This window comes from Trypanosoma brucei, chromosome 9 (assembly GCF_000210295.1).
Source record: "Trypanosoma brucei gambiense DAL972 chromosome 9, complete sequence".
NCBI lineage: Eukaryota > Euglenozoa > Kinetoplastea > Trypanosomatida > Trypanosomatidae > Trypanosoma > Trypanosoma brucei.
The window spans coordinates 459247-472392 of record NC_026742.1 but is presented as its reverse complement, the minus strand read 5'-3'; the positions used below and the strand labels follow the sequence as shown (position 1 = coordinate 472392).

The following is a 13146-nucleotide window of genomic DNA, read 5'->3' as shown; positions in this document are numbered from 1 at the left end:
TAGTGTATAGAAGTGCCTTCATACCAGAAAAAATCAGTAAAGAAAAAGGGAATGAGTAATAGTGCGGAGAAGACAAAGCAACACCTGCAAGAGTACTTAATCAGGCAATCGATGGGTCTCTGTAACGCGGCATATCTAGTCGTATAAAAAGTGATGCGCGTCTGTGACGACACATGCGACAGAAAACCATACAGTTAGGAAGTTAAAGAACAGCAATATCCCATGGAGAACAAATAAAAGGAAGGCGCGGGCGCTCTCAAAACAGGTTGTGAACGCGGCAGTATGCATGGCGGTGAATGGGCTCAACGTACGGCAACTGCAACGCAGCGAAGATGTCCCTTTCACATTCAAGTGCCACAGACTCCCGAAACCCTAATTGGGATTTGTACAACCCGCAAGGATCCAGTCCCAGGCCCTTCGCATGGGCCAGCAGCACAAGGTGCACCACGAATGGGTTCGGGCCCGTGAGGAACAGCTGCCGCGTGTGAAACTGTTGTGGTTTTGACCAGGTAATAGACAAAACCTGTCTTTCTTCTTGTGATGTGGAGAGGGTCTCTGGATGTGAATGGGACCTAGAAGCAAGTGTTATGTACTGTTTTGTGTGAATATCAATCTTTCCTTTTGTCCTATGATGCTTGATGTATCCGGAAGCCCTTAGTCCCTGTATCGCTCGCTCAAAATGAACACTGTGGGACACAGTGGTGTCGTTGTCACGATGTTTCCTGATTCTATCGTCATCATCGTAGGTCAAAAGGAACTCAGCTCGGGAAGCAACGGGGCACCCGCGTCGCAGTGTTCCGACCAGAGTTACTTTGTATCCGTGTGGCCCCAGTTCTTCTGCTATTCTGTTCAAATGAGCAATGGCATCATCATAAAACACTGGTACGCGTCTCCCCTCCTCGTCTTCTTTGTCTTCTTTATGGGATGATTGCGTATAAGTATCGGTGCACTGACGGAGTATACGATTGAAAACTATTTGCCGGGGGACTGTGCTTCGCCAAGGAGCCCACAGTGGTCCACGAGAGGTTGGTGGCGCAGAAACGAGGTATTTGCAAGGTTCTTTGAGGCAGGAAATGTGCCTAGCAAGGTGAAAAAAGTCCTTTCTGTCCCTCAGGGAATGGCGGTGACGACCTAATGACGCGTGTAGCAGCAACTCTTGCACCAGTATGTGATTTGATGGGTTAAGGGCGCACGGCCACACTACTGGAGCCATGTATTCAGCGTGAAAAGGGGGATTTATTCTTCTCCCCTTACGTGGAGCAATAGCTCAGATCACTGCCTGTTTAACGTGAGTCCAACTTAAGGGTTTTACAGAGTGAGATTAACGAAAGGAACAAGAAGGCTCAAGCAAAAATAGCAGACACGACAGCAAAAGCATTTGTTGAATGGTGCACCATTGAGAAGTGCTTCGATGAATGCGCGACATCAGTTAACCAACGTCAACGTGACCCATTAGTAAACATTTGTGATAGGGAGGAGGGAAACGACGCGTTGATGTGAGCGAGAAAAGCAACATGAGAGAGTTCATTGACTTACACATCCATCCGCTGTGCAGCCTTTGCCAATTTCTCACTCTGCATCCCATAATCCTCTAATGCTTACATATGATGTACAGCTGGAAACAGGGGAAACGTGAAGGAAAGGGGGGTGAGCAAACAAAATGAGTGATCTACGACATATCATTCGCAGTCGCACTGCCGTCACCGGTGGCCACAACAGTTCGCTCTCTCCACTGTTCGGGGCGCACAAGGTGGGAAGACTCTCCATGCACAAGGCGAGTTAATGCCAGTGCGGTCAAAGCGTGGCGGAGCTCTCCACACGAGGGGTCCTTTTCAAGTAATGAAAGTGGTGGAACTGGTTCACCGAGTTCCTCCAGGAGAGTGGAAATTTCGTGCCATTTGCTATCTAACTGTTCCATTTCCTTTTGAACTTGGTTCAGGTCACGAGAAACGCAATCTTTCTCGTACGAAAGAAGGTAACGCATTTGCGTGGAGACCCTGCACTTCTCATTTAGGGAGTTAAAGTGAGTCTCATATATTGTTGAAAGGTCGTTCAGGCAGCGAGACCAGCACAATGCATTATCCTTGGCGTTTGTGGCTAAGCGGCAGAGCCGATAGTGCTCGTCCTTTTTAAGTCGGTTTATGTGGAACTGACATTGTTCAATGAGATGCACACGAACATCTTCCGACCGCTGAAGCGCCTCCCTAATAGAGCTTATCTTTGATTCCTGATGAACGGAAGCTGCGTTATTAAGCGAACTTGACAACTGCGTGTAGCTGCTGTCCAGCTGCTGTAGCAGCAAACTCTCTGCCAATATTTCCTGCAGCAGCTCCTCGTAATTGACCTGCTCAATGTAAAGCTCCTTCGTAACCTCCCGAATACGTCGAGCGCACTTTTCTTGAAGTTCCTCACTCTTCTTCGCACGATAAATCTTCCTCTGCAATGACGACTGCAGGCGATCACGATCCCGCTTGTAGAACGAGGCAATTTCCTCTATAGCCTCCTCTCGTCGATCAAGGCTGGTGTGCACGTCAGCTATGAACTGTGCGGTCTGATCCTCAATGGTGGCAAGCAACCTCCGGGATGTTTCATTACACTCTTTAAGAGCCCCCTCCATCACGCTCAGCTCCACTGCCGATGCTTTCATTATGGCCTCTATATCAATACCGTAGGTTTCATGAAGACTCTTCCGACCCTGCAACTCACCCAAAAGGGTTTTGTAGATGACTTCCGCCCGATCTGTTCGTTCACCCACAGGGTGCACATAACCCTTTAGTTCATGCAGTTTCTCGTATGCCGTCTTCAAATCTTTGCTCACCGTTTTGAAAGTCGCAGCAAATGCCTGCTCAGGTGCTTCACCCTTGGGGTTCTCTGCGAAAGACCGGGCCACGAAGGCAGCGATGCATCTAAATGGTCGATGAAGAGGCATTGAAAAGGGTATATCTTCGATCACCGCTTCAATTTCAGGAAATCTCTCCGACTGCGTTCGCTGGATTGCATCAAATAGAAGTGTTGTTGATTTGGGAAATTCGTTGCGACGCCTAAGAAGTGAGGCGAACAACCGACGCAGACAATGGGGGACCTTCGATTCATCAAGAAGTTCTTTGTCCGTCAATTTCCGCCCCTTCGTATGGTGGGCTCCCGACACAATGGGCGCCCTGCCACATGCCCTTTGGGATGAAAATTCAGCAACCGGATCAGTCCTCCCGTCCTCCTCTGCCGCTGCGTTTCCGTCAACTTTGTCCTCCGCTGAGCGACCCTGAGGCGAAATTACTGCACGGTCAGCGGCGGCAGGGCCATTTCTATCACTTTTCAATGCGTTGCTATTGTCGGTACCGAAGCCATTGCTGTCGCTTCTGACGCCTTCCTCGTCACTGGCAAAAACGGGCAAAGTTTTCAGGCTGTAGTATTGTTCAACGCCCTCGGGTGTCCAAAAGGTGAACGTGCCTGTGGGAGCAACAACTTGGGGAATGTCCTCCTCTATAACCCGACGGCGCTCCTTATTTCGCTCGATTATGTCCTCAACACGCTTCCAACAAGCATCAAGCACATCCTCTAGCGCTTCACTGTGCTGTCGCTCAATTTCTGACCTACTCTGAAGGAAAGCAGCGACGCCCTCTGGTGTAAACGACTCACTTAGCACCGACGCGGCAGCCCGCTTCGTTTGCTCGGACTGGGCACGCTCCTTCCTATCATCCGGAGTTGTTGCACCTGGGCTTACCAGCTGCTGGAAAAAGTAGGAACTGATCTTTGTAGGATTGGGTATTGGCCTCCTCTTTTTCATTTTTCTAATAATTACCTTTGTTATCCGATATAAATATCTTTTTTTAAAAAAAAATTACCAGAATTTGTGTTGATGAGATTGATCACCTCCCTCTTTCGCGTACCTCATCCCTTCATGATCAACACGACTGGGATGAATCATCGCAATGCAGGGGAATAAGCCAACAGCGACAAGACCTTTTTTTTTAAATTATCAAGTACCAAACCTGATTCCACATCTAAGACAGTCACCACTTTAAGACACTGCTCAGACGCGGCACTGACCTAACTGCCTGTAAACCCAAACTCCCTTGAAGGTTCTTTTTGCCGGCACCTCAAGCAGTGACCTCAAATCAACAACACGATGATGTCGAAATGGGGGCAAGAAGGAAAGTCCGTGCGCCCTGCCCACCACTCCAACAAACCCCTAACGTGGCACCACCCTCCAATTTACCTTTTGGAGCCCCGTCCGTAAATTCCAACCTACTTTACACACACCTGTACACCTCACAAATGCAAAACCAGGACTGGGACCAGCAGTAACACAGACAAGATATGTGGACAAGGCGGAGGGAAGACCAGAGGTGAGTGTTCCGATCGCTCCGCGCGGGTAGTTTAGTGAGGGAATATCCCCAACGTAGACAGATCCGTCGCCCACAATATGCCTCCTGGATACGCAGCATCACTCAACAGTGTGGACCACAGGAAGGGCCCAAAGAAATCATAGCTGCACGTCGACTCTTCATACAGAAAAGGAATTTCGCCCATCTCCAGGGAGGTGCAGTATTCAACATCTGCGCTTGTGGTTGCCGCATATGTTCCCGTTCGCATGGATAACCGCGACGAGGGCCCCGTCGGTACAACTTTGTTTTGGGACACCTGCCGAATGACGGCCAATGCGCCGCCGTACGAGTCGGTCGCGGTAGAGTTTGCTATTTCTTCATCGTAGAATTTCGCAACGCTAAGAAGTGACTGGAGAGCCGTTTGGGCTTCAGAGCTATGACAACTAACTGTGCTCAGCAATTTCGCCCCTTCCTCCAAGTGAGAGCGTTGGTAGACCAGTTCGTATATGAAGGAATAATTGTTTCGGCAATCACCTTGCAACAGCCCTCCAACCGCCTCCGTTAATGCAAGAAGTTGACGAAGAAACATTTGAATTGATGTATCAGCGCTACTGCAACCCCCAGCCGGAGTTGTACCTTCTAACGTGCCCAAACAATCTCCTGCCCCGGAGCGCGCATGTTCCGCAGTCCGCTGTACCTTCCGCAACGTTAACAAAAGCAACCCGACCAAACGCTGAGAAGTGTACACGTCAATATCATGAACGAATGGGGCAAAGTTCGCTAGACATGGAATAAAAACAGCCGCCAGTGCTTCGTTTCCGTCGTTTAGCGCTCTGGCAATGCTGTGTACGATGATCACAATGCAAACGGCAATCACCGGGCACCTACCTACCAGACGGCCAACCTTGAATGTGGTCTCAGCTATGGTATTACTCATACGCTTGTTAATTACTTGATCTTGCGAACACACGAGCACCAATGTTCCCGTCATGAAGCTGATAAACGGGTAAGAAAATGCTGTCATCCTACGCACAATACTGGCAACAGCTTCAGGTGTAATCGCATCTTCAACGATAGGAATGGCGCATTGGCCACCATCTATATCATCATCACTTGAATTAAAACCGGAAGCCCAAGCCTCTGATGACGCCGTATAGCTCAGACGAAGCACCCCCTGAATAACCCCCAAAAATTCATCAGGGTAGGCTGTCATGACGGTGTGGATAAATGTCGGATTATCGTGAAGTAGGGTGTACAGCAAAATGCAAAGGGCAGGGCATCCCAATACGTGACGGTTAAACGTTACTAACAGGGCCTTGACCTGAATCTGGGAGGAGTCCCCTAAGCTTGCGATGTAATGTAGTGCCTCATTCGGTCTGTAGCCTTTCCCATACGATACAAGAACGGACAACAGCTGTGCGCAGTGCCGCCCAAGGTGATCCCCGCAGGTGATAGATTCATTTTCAGTCCCACCAGCGAACATATTGTAAAGCGTCCACAACGACGAATACTGGGCACAGCGGTATAACACTGGTGTCTTTGGGAGCCGACCTTCACCCCAGTCCATAAGTCGTTGCAGCAGCACCAGCACAAGCGCATGTAGGTCGCCTGACGCCAAAATAAGTCTTGTAAAGGGGTCTGTAAAGTTCGTGTCGCACGCAGTCGAATGATAAAGTGCAGTAGAGCACATGCAAAGAAGAAGGCTTACGACCTCACCATGTGCCTCCACTGTCGACACCGTCAAAGGCACAAAAACAATAAACTTTTCCAGCGCAATACACAGCTTACCTATACCGGTGGACAGCCACCTATTCATGAATACAGTGTCACTATCACCAGTGGTGCTGACCCGCAAGGCACCATGTACACTCTCCCCCAGATCTTCACCGATTGTCCACAGCAAGCGGGAGGCATCCCCACGGGAAGTTTCGCATGCGTGACGCACCACAAACTGCACAGCACGTACTGTGGTAAGAAAGATGTCACTAACGCCTTGACTGTAGTTACAGGAAGCATGTTCAACTTGTTTTAAGCAGAACCTCACAACCCACTGAACCTGAGATGCTTGGGCATTGGCAGGCATTAAGGTCTGCATAATTGGTAATAACGTCCTGTAGAGTTCAGCACCCGAACAGAGCTCCTTCCTACAGCGTGCCAAGTGGCTGGAAAAGTCCTTCTCATCCGGAGGGGAAACACCACGCGCCACATCCATGAAGTACAAAAGTGACTCCTTCGTAGACGTCCCTCCCATTTACACGCGGATATACTACGCAAGAGGGTGAGAATGGACGCAGAAAGTACAGATAGAAGGGTGAGAAACACCCGAAGAATAATTAAGGGTAAAGTGACAGGAAGTGCAAAGTGTATCTGCATAACCTTACTCGGAAGTATCTCCTGCACTTACTCTCTGCTTATTATTATGACGTGCATTACCTAAAAGCAATTAGAATGCGGTGTAGGACCTCATAGCACACGCACTTGCTCAGCTCTTGTCCACCGAACCTCCCCCTAGGCCATTACAAGAAACATGTATTTGGACGAAGGACCGAAACAAGAAAGAGCTGGAGGGCAGACAATACCCCATAGTGCAAAAAAAAATGCCTCAGTTTGAACAAGGGAATAGCAAGACACTCATCCACGTCTACCACAGCCTCGAAGAAGAGCGTGACTGCGAGGCGAACGCGTGAATGACAATAAACTAGAGGTAGTAAGGGTAAGATAACTCCCTTCTGCGACAGCGGTTAATCAACCAAGAAGACCGAAAGTGCCTGCTGTGGGTCTCCATCCCCCGGCTCCACCGCACTACAATGCCACTATTCTACATTTTTCAGACTCCCACGGATGACTCCGTGGTGTACAGTAGGAAACAGACAGTGCAAAGAGACGAACCGACCCACTAGCCGTACACTGGAGTCTTTCATCTTTTATCCTCCACCTCCCCCCACACTCGCCCCGGTCCCTGACCCCCGCAACCGAAATCGCTTTTGTTCTTACACTCTCTTCTTGCGCTGTTGCAATTCCATCTTTCTCCGCTCCGCTCGGCTCAACCCCCCGGGGGCAAATCCACACCCCTCACCAGCCGCAGGCTGAGCGGGCGTGAGCAAGGGCCCTATGATTCCCCACAGCTTGTAGAGACCCATGACAGGGACAGGAAGATACAGCACCATGAACCCCCAATGAAACAGAAAACACAGTACCTGAACCACCCAGCACACCCAAAGGACGTCCTGCGCAAGGGAATAATATCCCAGCTCCTTTGGATCTGAAGCGTCCGGGCAATCCAATAACTCACCCTCCGCGTTGAACACGGGTCTTGCGAAATGCTTCAAGAGCGCGAGCGACGCGTACTCCTGCCCCGCCCAAAATGCTAGCGCGGCCAAGCTACCAAAACCTGGGAAAGAACTTTGGCGCCAAAAGGATACGAGAAAGCAGATCACGTTAACAGTGAGTGTTATCAGAGAAAACACCTGCATGCGGACAGCATTCCCACGCATGTTCTTCTTCGCCGTATCCTTGGCCATGCTTAATCTACGTAATTCTTTCCCAACGGGGCTGTAAGTAAGAGGTTGGAAGAAAAAAGCAGTGAGGTAACCGCCTCCAATAACTGCCTAACGACGTTTACCGGTATGCAGATATTTGGACCAACATAGAAAGTGCATTTCCTTCTTGGTGTGTATTACCGATGCCACCAACAGGCCACACGCACCTTCCACCACCCCCATTCACAGATATCATACGCTCTTCTCCACAGCCGGCATACCATATCCGTCTGGGCGCCGATACCCCTCATTGAAGGGATCCAAGAATCCACTGTAAAAAAGTGCAAACAGCATGACTACAAGTGACAAAAGGAACCCGCGCTGTAACAATTCAGCATCTTTCACGGCATCCGCATTCGGTGTACGAAATTGGTTGGGGACACTACTCGCATGAGGATTCTTGGGAAACTCGTCAAACATTGCACAGGGAGTGTCATCGCTTTTCTCACGCTCCCTGCGCACTTTGTCGTAATAGGAGCGATGCTGCCAGAAGAAAAAACTAGAGGCTGCAGTAAGAGAGATACGCAGCTGCACTCGGCGTTGCATTCGTCGTGTTGGAACCGAGGGATGCAATCCTTCACTTCCTCCCTTTGATGGCACTACAGTTTTTTTTTGTGTGTGTGTCCGCAACCTGTGACCAGAAGTCGGTAGACGCCACCGCAGAGGGGCAAAGCTGCTACTAAAAGTTAAAGGAATGGGGATGAAAAATAAAGACACAAACCGAGGATCATACCTCACGGATTTCATCCGACGCCCCTGGAGGGCGCAACAACAAACCCCCATCACATAGTATCAAAAGCAAAGTGAAGTTTGTGCCCAACCTAACAAACACGGGCAGACACGCAGTAGAAAGTATGCAAAAGAGCAAAGAGATGGATGGAAATGGGTAAGTTTGAAGAAAGAGCATGAATGCCCCCTCCCTGTTAGCTCCCCATAACTTCAGTGCAAATTTAACTAACTGGTAATACTCTCCTTGTTGGATCCCTGCAGCTTCGGGATCGAAGCACCTCCCTTTCATTATGTTGTGCAGGTAATTTATAAAATGCCTCACCTAGACACGTTGTATATCGCCCCATAGATGCCAAGGAGAAGCAAACAGCAAAGGATATACACGGACATGCGATCCTTATCCACCTGCTCTAGTGTGCGACGAAGTTTGATATTCAAGGAGTCCAACTTTGCGTGTATACCATCGACCTTTTCTTCCGTATCGTCGAGAAGACGCTGTTGTGTACACAGTTCGGAACGAAGTGTCAACGCGTTTTCTTGTAAACGCGTAACGCCGGCGCTGATTCTCTCCAATACCTGATCTATTTCAGCGTCACGCTTCCTCGTTTCTTCAAAAAACTGGAGAAACCCTTCAACTTCACTGGCCGAAATAAACGAGCCGACTTCGCGGTTTTCTGAATCGGTAGTGACCGCATTAGCTTCCGGCACCCCTGGAGTAGTTCCACCGACGTGTGTGCTCCCATCACCTATTGCTCCTGAAGCCTCACCCAACACTGGGCCATTATGGAGACGGCGTTGAAATTGCTCGGTCTTATTAACAAAAGAAAGAAGTTGCATGTAGTCACCACGCTTCCCCTCCTTCATTGCCACCCGATTCAAGGCTGTGCACTCTTTCTTAACAGCACTCATATCCCGCCGGATCGAATTTGATATCTCGGCTCTCCGCGCTATGTCCATGGATTCCCCAGTCTCCGCCAGGATAGTCATACTCTCTCTTGCTCTCTTCATCAAGCAGGCGACATGGTATTGGCCTTTCTCGTAGGAACCCACTTCGTTGACACTCATATTTGCCCCACCGTCAGCCGGTAACGCTCCCACGGTTGAAAGACCGGCACCGCCGCACGCCTCGTGCAGGCGCTCCAGGCGTGTAAGCGCCCCTTTTACATCCGACATTGTCTCTTTAGCGTCTATCCGCTACTTCGCTTTTTCTCACCTTTGCCCCTTTGTGTGTGGTTACGAAGTAAGCGCCGTAGGGGGAAAAACAGCATCAACAGTAGCAACCATAATCATCGTCGTTATTTGCAAGAAAAAAAAAGCGGGAGACAAGAAAGTCGTAGGAAACATGTCGCCGCAACACGTGCAGAGAGGAAATAGCGCTGCGAGACACTTTACGCACGCAACTGCCCATACTGACGCGGAGAAACAAGTCATTTGCGTAAAATAAGCACATTTATATGCATAAAAATATGAACAAAAAAAGCCTTACCTGTATTCCGGACGCGGTATAGCACTTTCCCTCTAACAGGAAAGGCGGTCACAGCTGCGTTGGGACTTCCGTGACCGCCTTGTAGGCCGCTTCTCTATGTGCTAGCACCAGCCACCGGCTCCCGCTGCAAAGTGTGGTTTCCCAACGTCCGGAATGGCCCTGCTAAAGAAACTAGCCTCATCAACTTGTCTTTAATGGATTTCATTTCTGCGTCAACCAACGTTTTTAGCTCAATAAGGTGCCCCACTTCAGCTTCCTCAGAGCTGTGCAGCGCTGATGTGAGGCTGTCTTGTAGCTTGCCCAGCTCATCCCTGAGAAGCTCACCGAGAGCCTGAGTCTCAGTCAACTCCTGGTTAAGTGACTCGACACACTCCGCAGTTTTCGTTTTCACTTGAGCCCCCACGCGCCGTATCATTATCAAGTCTTCCTTCAATGAAGTGTTGAAAGCATCACGTTCGGATGCGTTTGTTCGCCGCATCTTCTCTATCTCCTCCTCCGCGAAGTGAAACACAGATTGAAGCTCCCGGCGGCAGTCTTGGCGCATTCGCGTAACCTTGCTGGTGGCGACCTCATTAAGATCGTGAAACATCCCCATGTCTCCGTTCCCCCTTCCCCCACCAGATGGGTGCCCCTCCTCTTTGATTTCCAAGAAAGGCATCCCCAATTCGTCCCGTTTTGCAGCCCGCCCTTCACCAGCATTGTATCCTTCGGTGTTCCCACGTTTCTCCGTCTCTGGAACCGACAGCGCATACAGCTTAGTGGAAGTGTCCCTCACCTCCCGAGCGCTTCCAAGAGGAGCAAAGTTCTTTCTAGCAGCAACCCAATCCCGAATACCTGATGCGCGAAAGGCATCGACCGTCGCCTGCGTTAACGAAACTGTTAACGTGTCCTTCAACGCCTCAAACGACATGATACCCGACAGCTGCGGTGGAACAACGTGCAAACGAAGTCCCAGTTTACGTTCCCTAGTTAGCTTCATAGAACGGATATGCTCATATGGAATTGTAATGTTGTCCCCGGTGTACCCCGGCATCATAATTACGAGCATAGATAGGGAAAAATAAATTTTCGTGGGCCCACATACCTGTATGCTGTCCACTTCAACAAGGATTGTTGTAAACTGCAGAATTCGTGGGACCTCTCGGTCAGCGTCGTAGGACTCTAGCAAGACCAGCATGTTTGTTAATAAATGCTCATCGTTTGGAAGCTTTGGCACACCCCTCTTCAGTAGCCCACACAATGAGGAAGTAGCTAAAACTGTTCCGTCGTGTACGTGAAGTCGAAACAGCAACTCAACACACTGAAGTCGCAGATAGACATCAGTTGTTTTTTCAAGGGCCTCCCCCAAACGGTCGCACTCCACCTTCATACGATCTTTGTTTGCCTTTGACCCACGTGTGAGGGTGATGAGCACGCTTGCACATGCTCGGGGTTGACGGTAGTCCCCATCGCGCTCCACCGCAGCGGAGAGGAATTCCAGGAGAATCTTCACCAGAACATTACCGAGCCGATCCTTCAATACAGGAATGTCACAGAGGAACTTTAAGAATGTTAAGAAAAGCTCTACGTCCACTTCAGCAAGAAGGGAAATCCGGGATGGTGAGAAGAGGGTTTCACATACATCTGCGAGCAACGACAGGTGCTGGCCCTCTTTACATGAACCGAGGAAAGCGTTGGCTATCCTTTTCGGTTCTCTGTCCGCTACGTGCACAAATAAATGAAGAAATACCTCGAATGAGGAAACCAACTTGTAGCGCGTGGCGTAAAGCCATCTCTGCAGAAGTTTTCCCAATTCACAGAGGACTAAAGTAACCTCTACATCAGAAAGGGGAAACACACAAGCGCGCACCTCGTCCGTTGGAAGCTGCAACAACTCTTTTACGCAGGTCATTGTGGGTCAGCTAAAACCTCTTTCCACAATATTCAATCTTTACTTGGAGCAAAATTCCCTAAAAGTTGTATATTGCCTGGTCAGCGCCCTACAACGATGAGGCTGAAGAAAGAGGAAAGAAATGCACGGCTGAAGACCAGAGGCACGCGGTTGGCAAACCCCTCCCAAGGATAAAGTGCTAAAGAAAAGTCCAAGTAACAGGAACATGCCCTCTCAACAGTTCACAAAACGTTGCATAACAGCCAATCATCACTCCGTATGCCCCATACTTCACCCCTCCGAACAAACAGGGTCAAAAACAACAGAACGTAGAAGCAGCTTAATACTTTTCTTTCTGAAGAGTGCCGCGTTCATTATTCACAAACACACGTGGCAAAAGCAGATCCAGTGGTAGAGACACTTTTCTCTTCGACACCGCAAACTACCTTCAAATGGGAATATGTTCGACGTTAGCGCAAGCAGCTATGCAGCGCTGCCGTCTAGCAAAACGAGCGGCGACTAAATACACGTTGACATTTACACGCTGGAATGCACAATCACACGTCACATTAGCGACAAAATGTCAGGGTAACTCACAAAAAATGTCATGCACAAAATTTCCAGGCCGCCCCCCTCCGGCAATGACAAATCTCTTCAGCAGCCTAACATCCGATCGTTGCAATATCACCACCCATTTCATGAAACAAGCATCTTCGCCAGTGTCCTTACAGACAGTAACATAATACAGGAGCCCCACCCGACAACGTTGAATATTTACCTGTTTCCCCTGTTGTCACTCCCTTAGCCTTCAGTGAGTTACAAAAAATCTGCGGTACACAACTTCAACTAGCATAAAGGGGGGAAACAACATTTAAAGGTAACTCAACCGAGAACAGCCAGTCACTCGGCTGGAGCAGGCCACCGCCATTAAAGTAAGAAGGGGGATTCTTTTTTTTCTTTTTGCTTCACTCAAAGGATACGTCAAACCGTCTTCACATAGTTAATAACGGTAGATGCTCAGATGCTACGGTCTTAATCATGCATGGGTAGGGAACACTGAAAGTCGGATATAGACACTCATCTCACTCAATATTCGTCACACTGTCTCCTGACTTTATGCACTCTTTTGCCTCTCACGGGGGAGTCGCTCCAACAAAGGGATGTAAACGATAACTTATATTCCTAGAGGTTTATATA

The 13146-nt window shown here is 49.3% G+C and overlaps 8 protein-coding genes across 8 annotated transcripts; all 8 read right to left on the bottom strand.

Moving 5' to 3' along the window:
- Positions 1–256: 256 nt before the first annotated feature.
- Positions 257–1213, bottom strand: TbgDal_IX2070 (hypothetical protein, conserved; the record flags this gene model as incomplete). Its single annotated transcript, XM_011778101.1, has 1 exon — positions 257–1213. One exon carries the CDS (start codon positions 1211–1213, stop codon positions 257–259), a length of 957 nt encoding a protein of 318 aa, XP_011776403.1.
- Positions 1214–1669: 456 nt separating this feature from the next.
- TbgDal_IX2060 (hypothetical protein, conserved) lies at positions 1670–3784 on the bottom strand (the record flags this gene model as incomplete). The annotated part of the gene is made up of 1 exon (XM_011778100.1): positions 1670–3784. The coding sequence occupies one exon, from the start codon at positions 3782–3784 to the stop codon at positions 1670–1672; it is 2115 nt and encodes a 704-aa protein (XP_011776402.1).
- A 593-nt stretch (positions 3785–4377) lies between these two features.
- Positions 4378–6576, bottom strand: TbgDal_IX2050 (hypothetical protein, conserved; the record flags this gene model as incomplete). The annotated part of the gene is made up of 1 exon (XM_011778099.1): positions 4378–6576. The coding sequence occupies one exon, from the start codon at positions 6574–6576 to the stop codon at positions 4378–4380; it is 2199 nt and encodes a 732-aa protein (XP_011776401.1).
- A 739-nt stretch (positions 6577–7315) lies between these two features.
- Positions 7316–7846, bottom strand: TbgDal_IX2040 (hypothetical protein, conserved; the record flags this gene model as incomplete). The annotated part of the gene is made up of 1 exon (XM_011778098.1): positions 7316–7846. One exon carries the CDS (start codon positions 7844–7846, stop codon positions 7316–7318), a length of 531 nt encoding a protein of 176 aa, XP_011776400.1.
- A 210-nt stretch (positions 7847–8056) lies between these two features.
- On the bottom strand, positions 8057–8647 carry TbgDal_IX2030 (hypothetical protein, conserved; the record flags this gene model as incomplete). Its single annotated transcript, XM_011778097.1, has 1 exon — positions 8057–8647. One exon carries the CDS (start codon positions 8645–8647, stop codon positions 8057–8059), a length of 591 nt encoding a protein of 196 aa, XP_011776399.1.
- Positions 8648–8911: 264 nt separating this feature from the next.
- On the bottom strand, positions 8912–9766 carry TbgDal_IX2020 (syntaxin, putative; the record flags this gene model as incomplete). Its single annotated transcript, XM_011778096.1, has 1 exon — positions 8912–9766. The coding sequence occupies one exon, from the start codon at positions 9764–9766 to the stop codon at positions 8912–8914; it is 855 nt and encodes a 284-aa protein (XP_011776398.1).
- Positions 9767–9826: 60 nt separating this feature from the next.
- Positions 9827–10024, bottom strand: TbgDal_IX2010 (T. brucei spp.-specific protein; the record flags this gene model as incomplete). The annotated part of the gene is made up of 1 exon (XM_011778095.1): positions 9827–10024. One exon carries the CDS (start codon positions 10022–10024, stop codon positions 9827–9829), a length of 198 nt encoding a protein of 65 aa, XP_011776397.1.
- Positions 10025–10173: 149 nt separating this feature from the next.
- TbgDal_IX2000 (hypothetical protein, conserved) lies at positions 10174–11970 on the bottom strand (the record flags this gene model as incomplete). The annotated part of the gene is made up of 1 exon (XM_011778094.1): positions 10174–11970. One exon carries the CDS (start codon positions 11968–11970, stop codon positions 10174–10176), a length of 1797 nt encoding a protein of 598 aa, XP_011776396.1.
- Positions 11971–13146: the final 1176 nt, after the last annotated feature.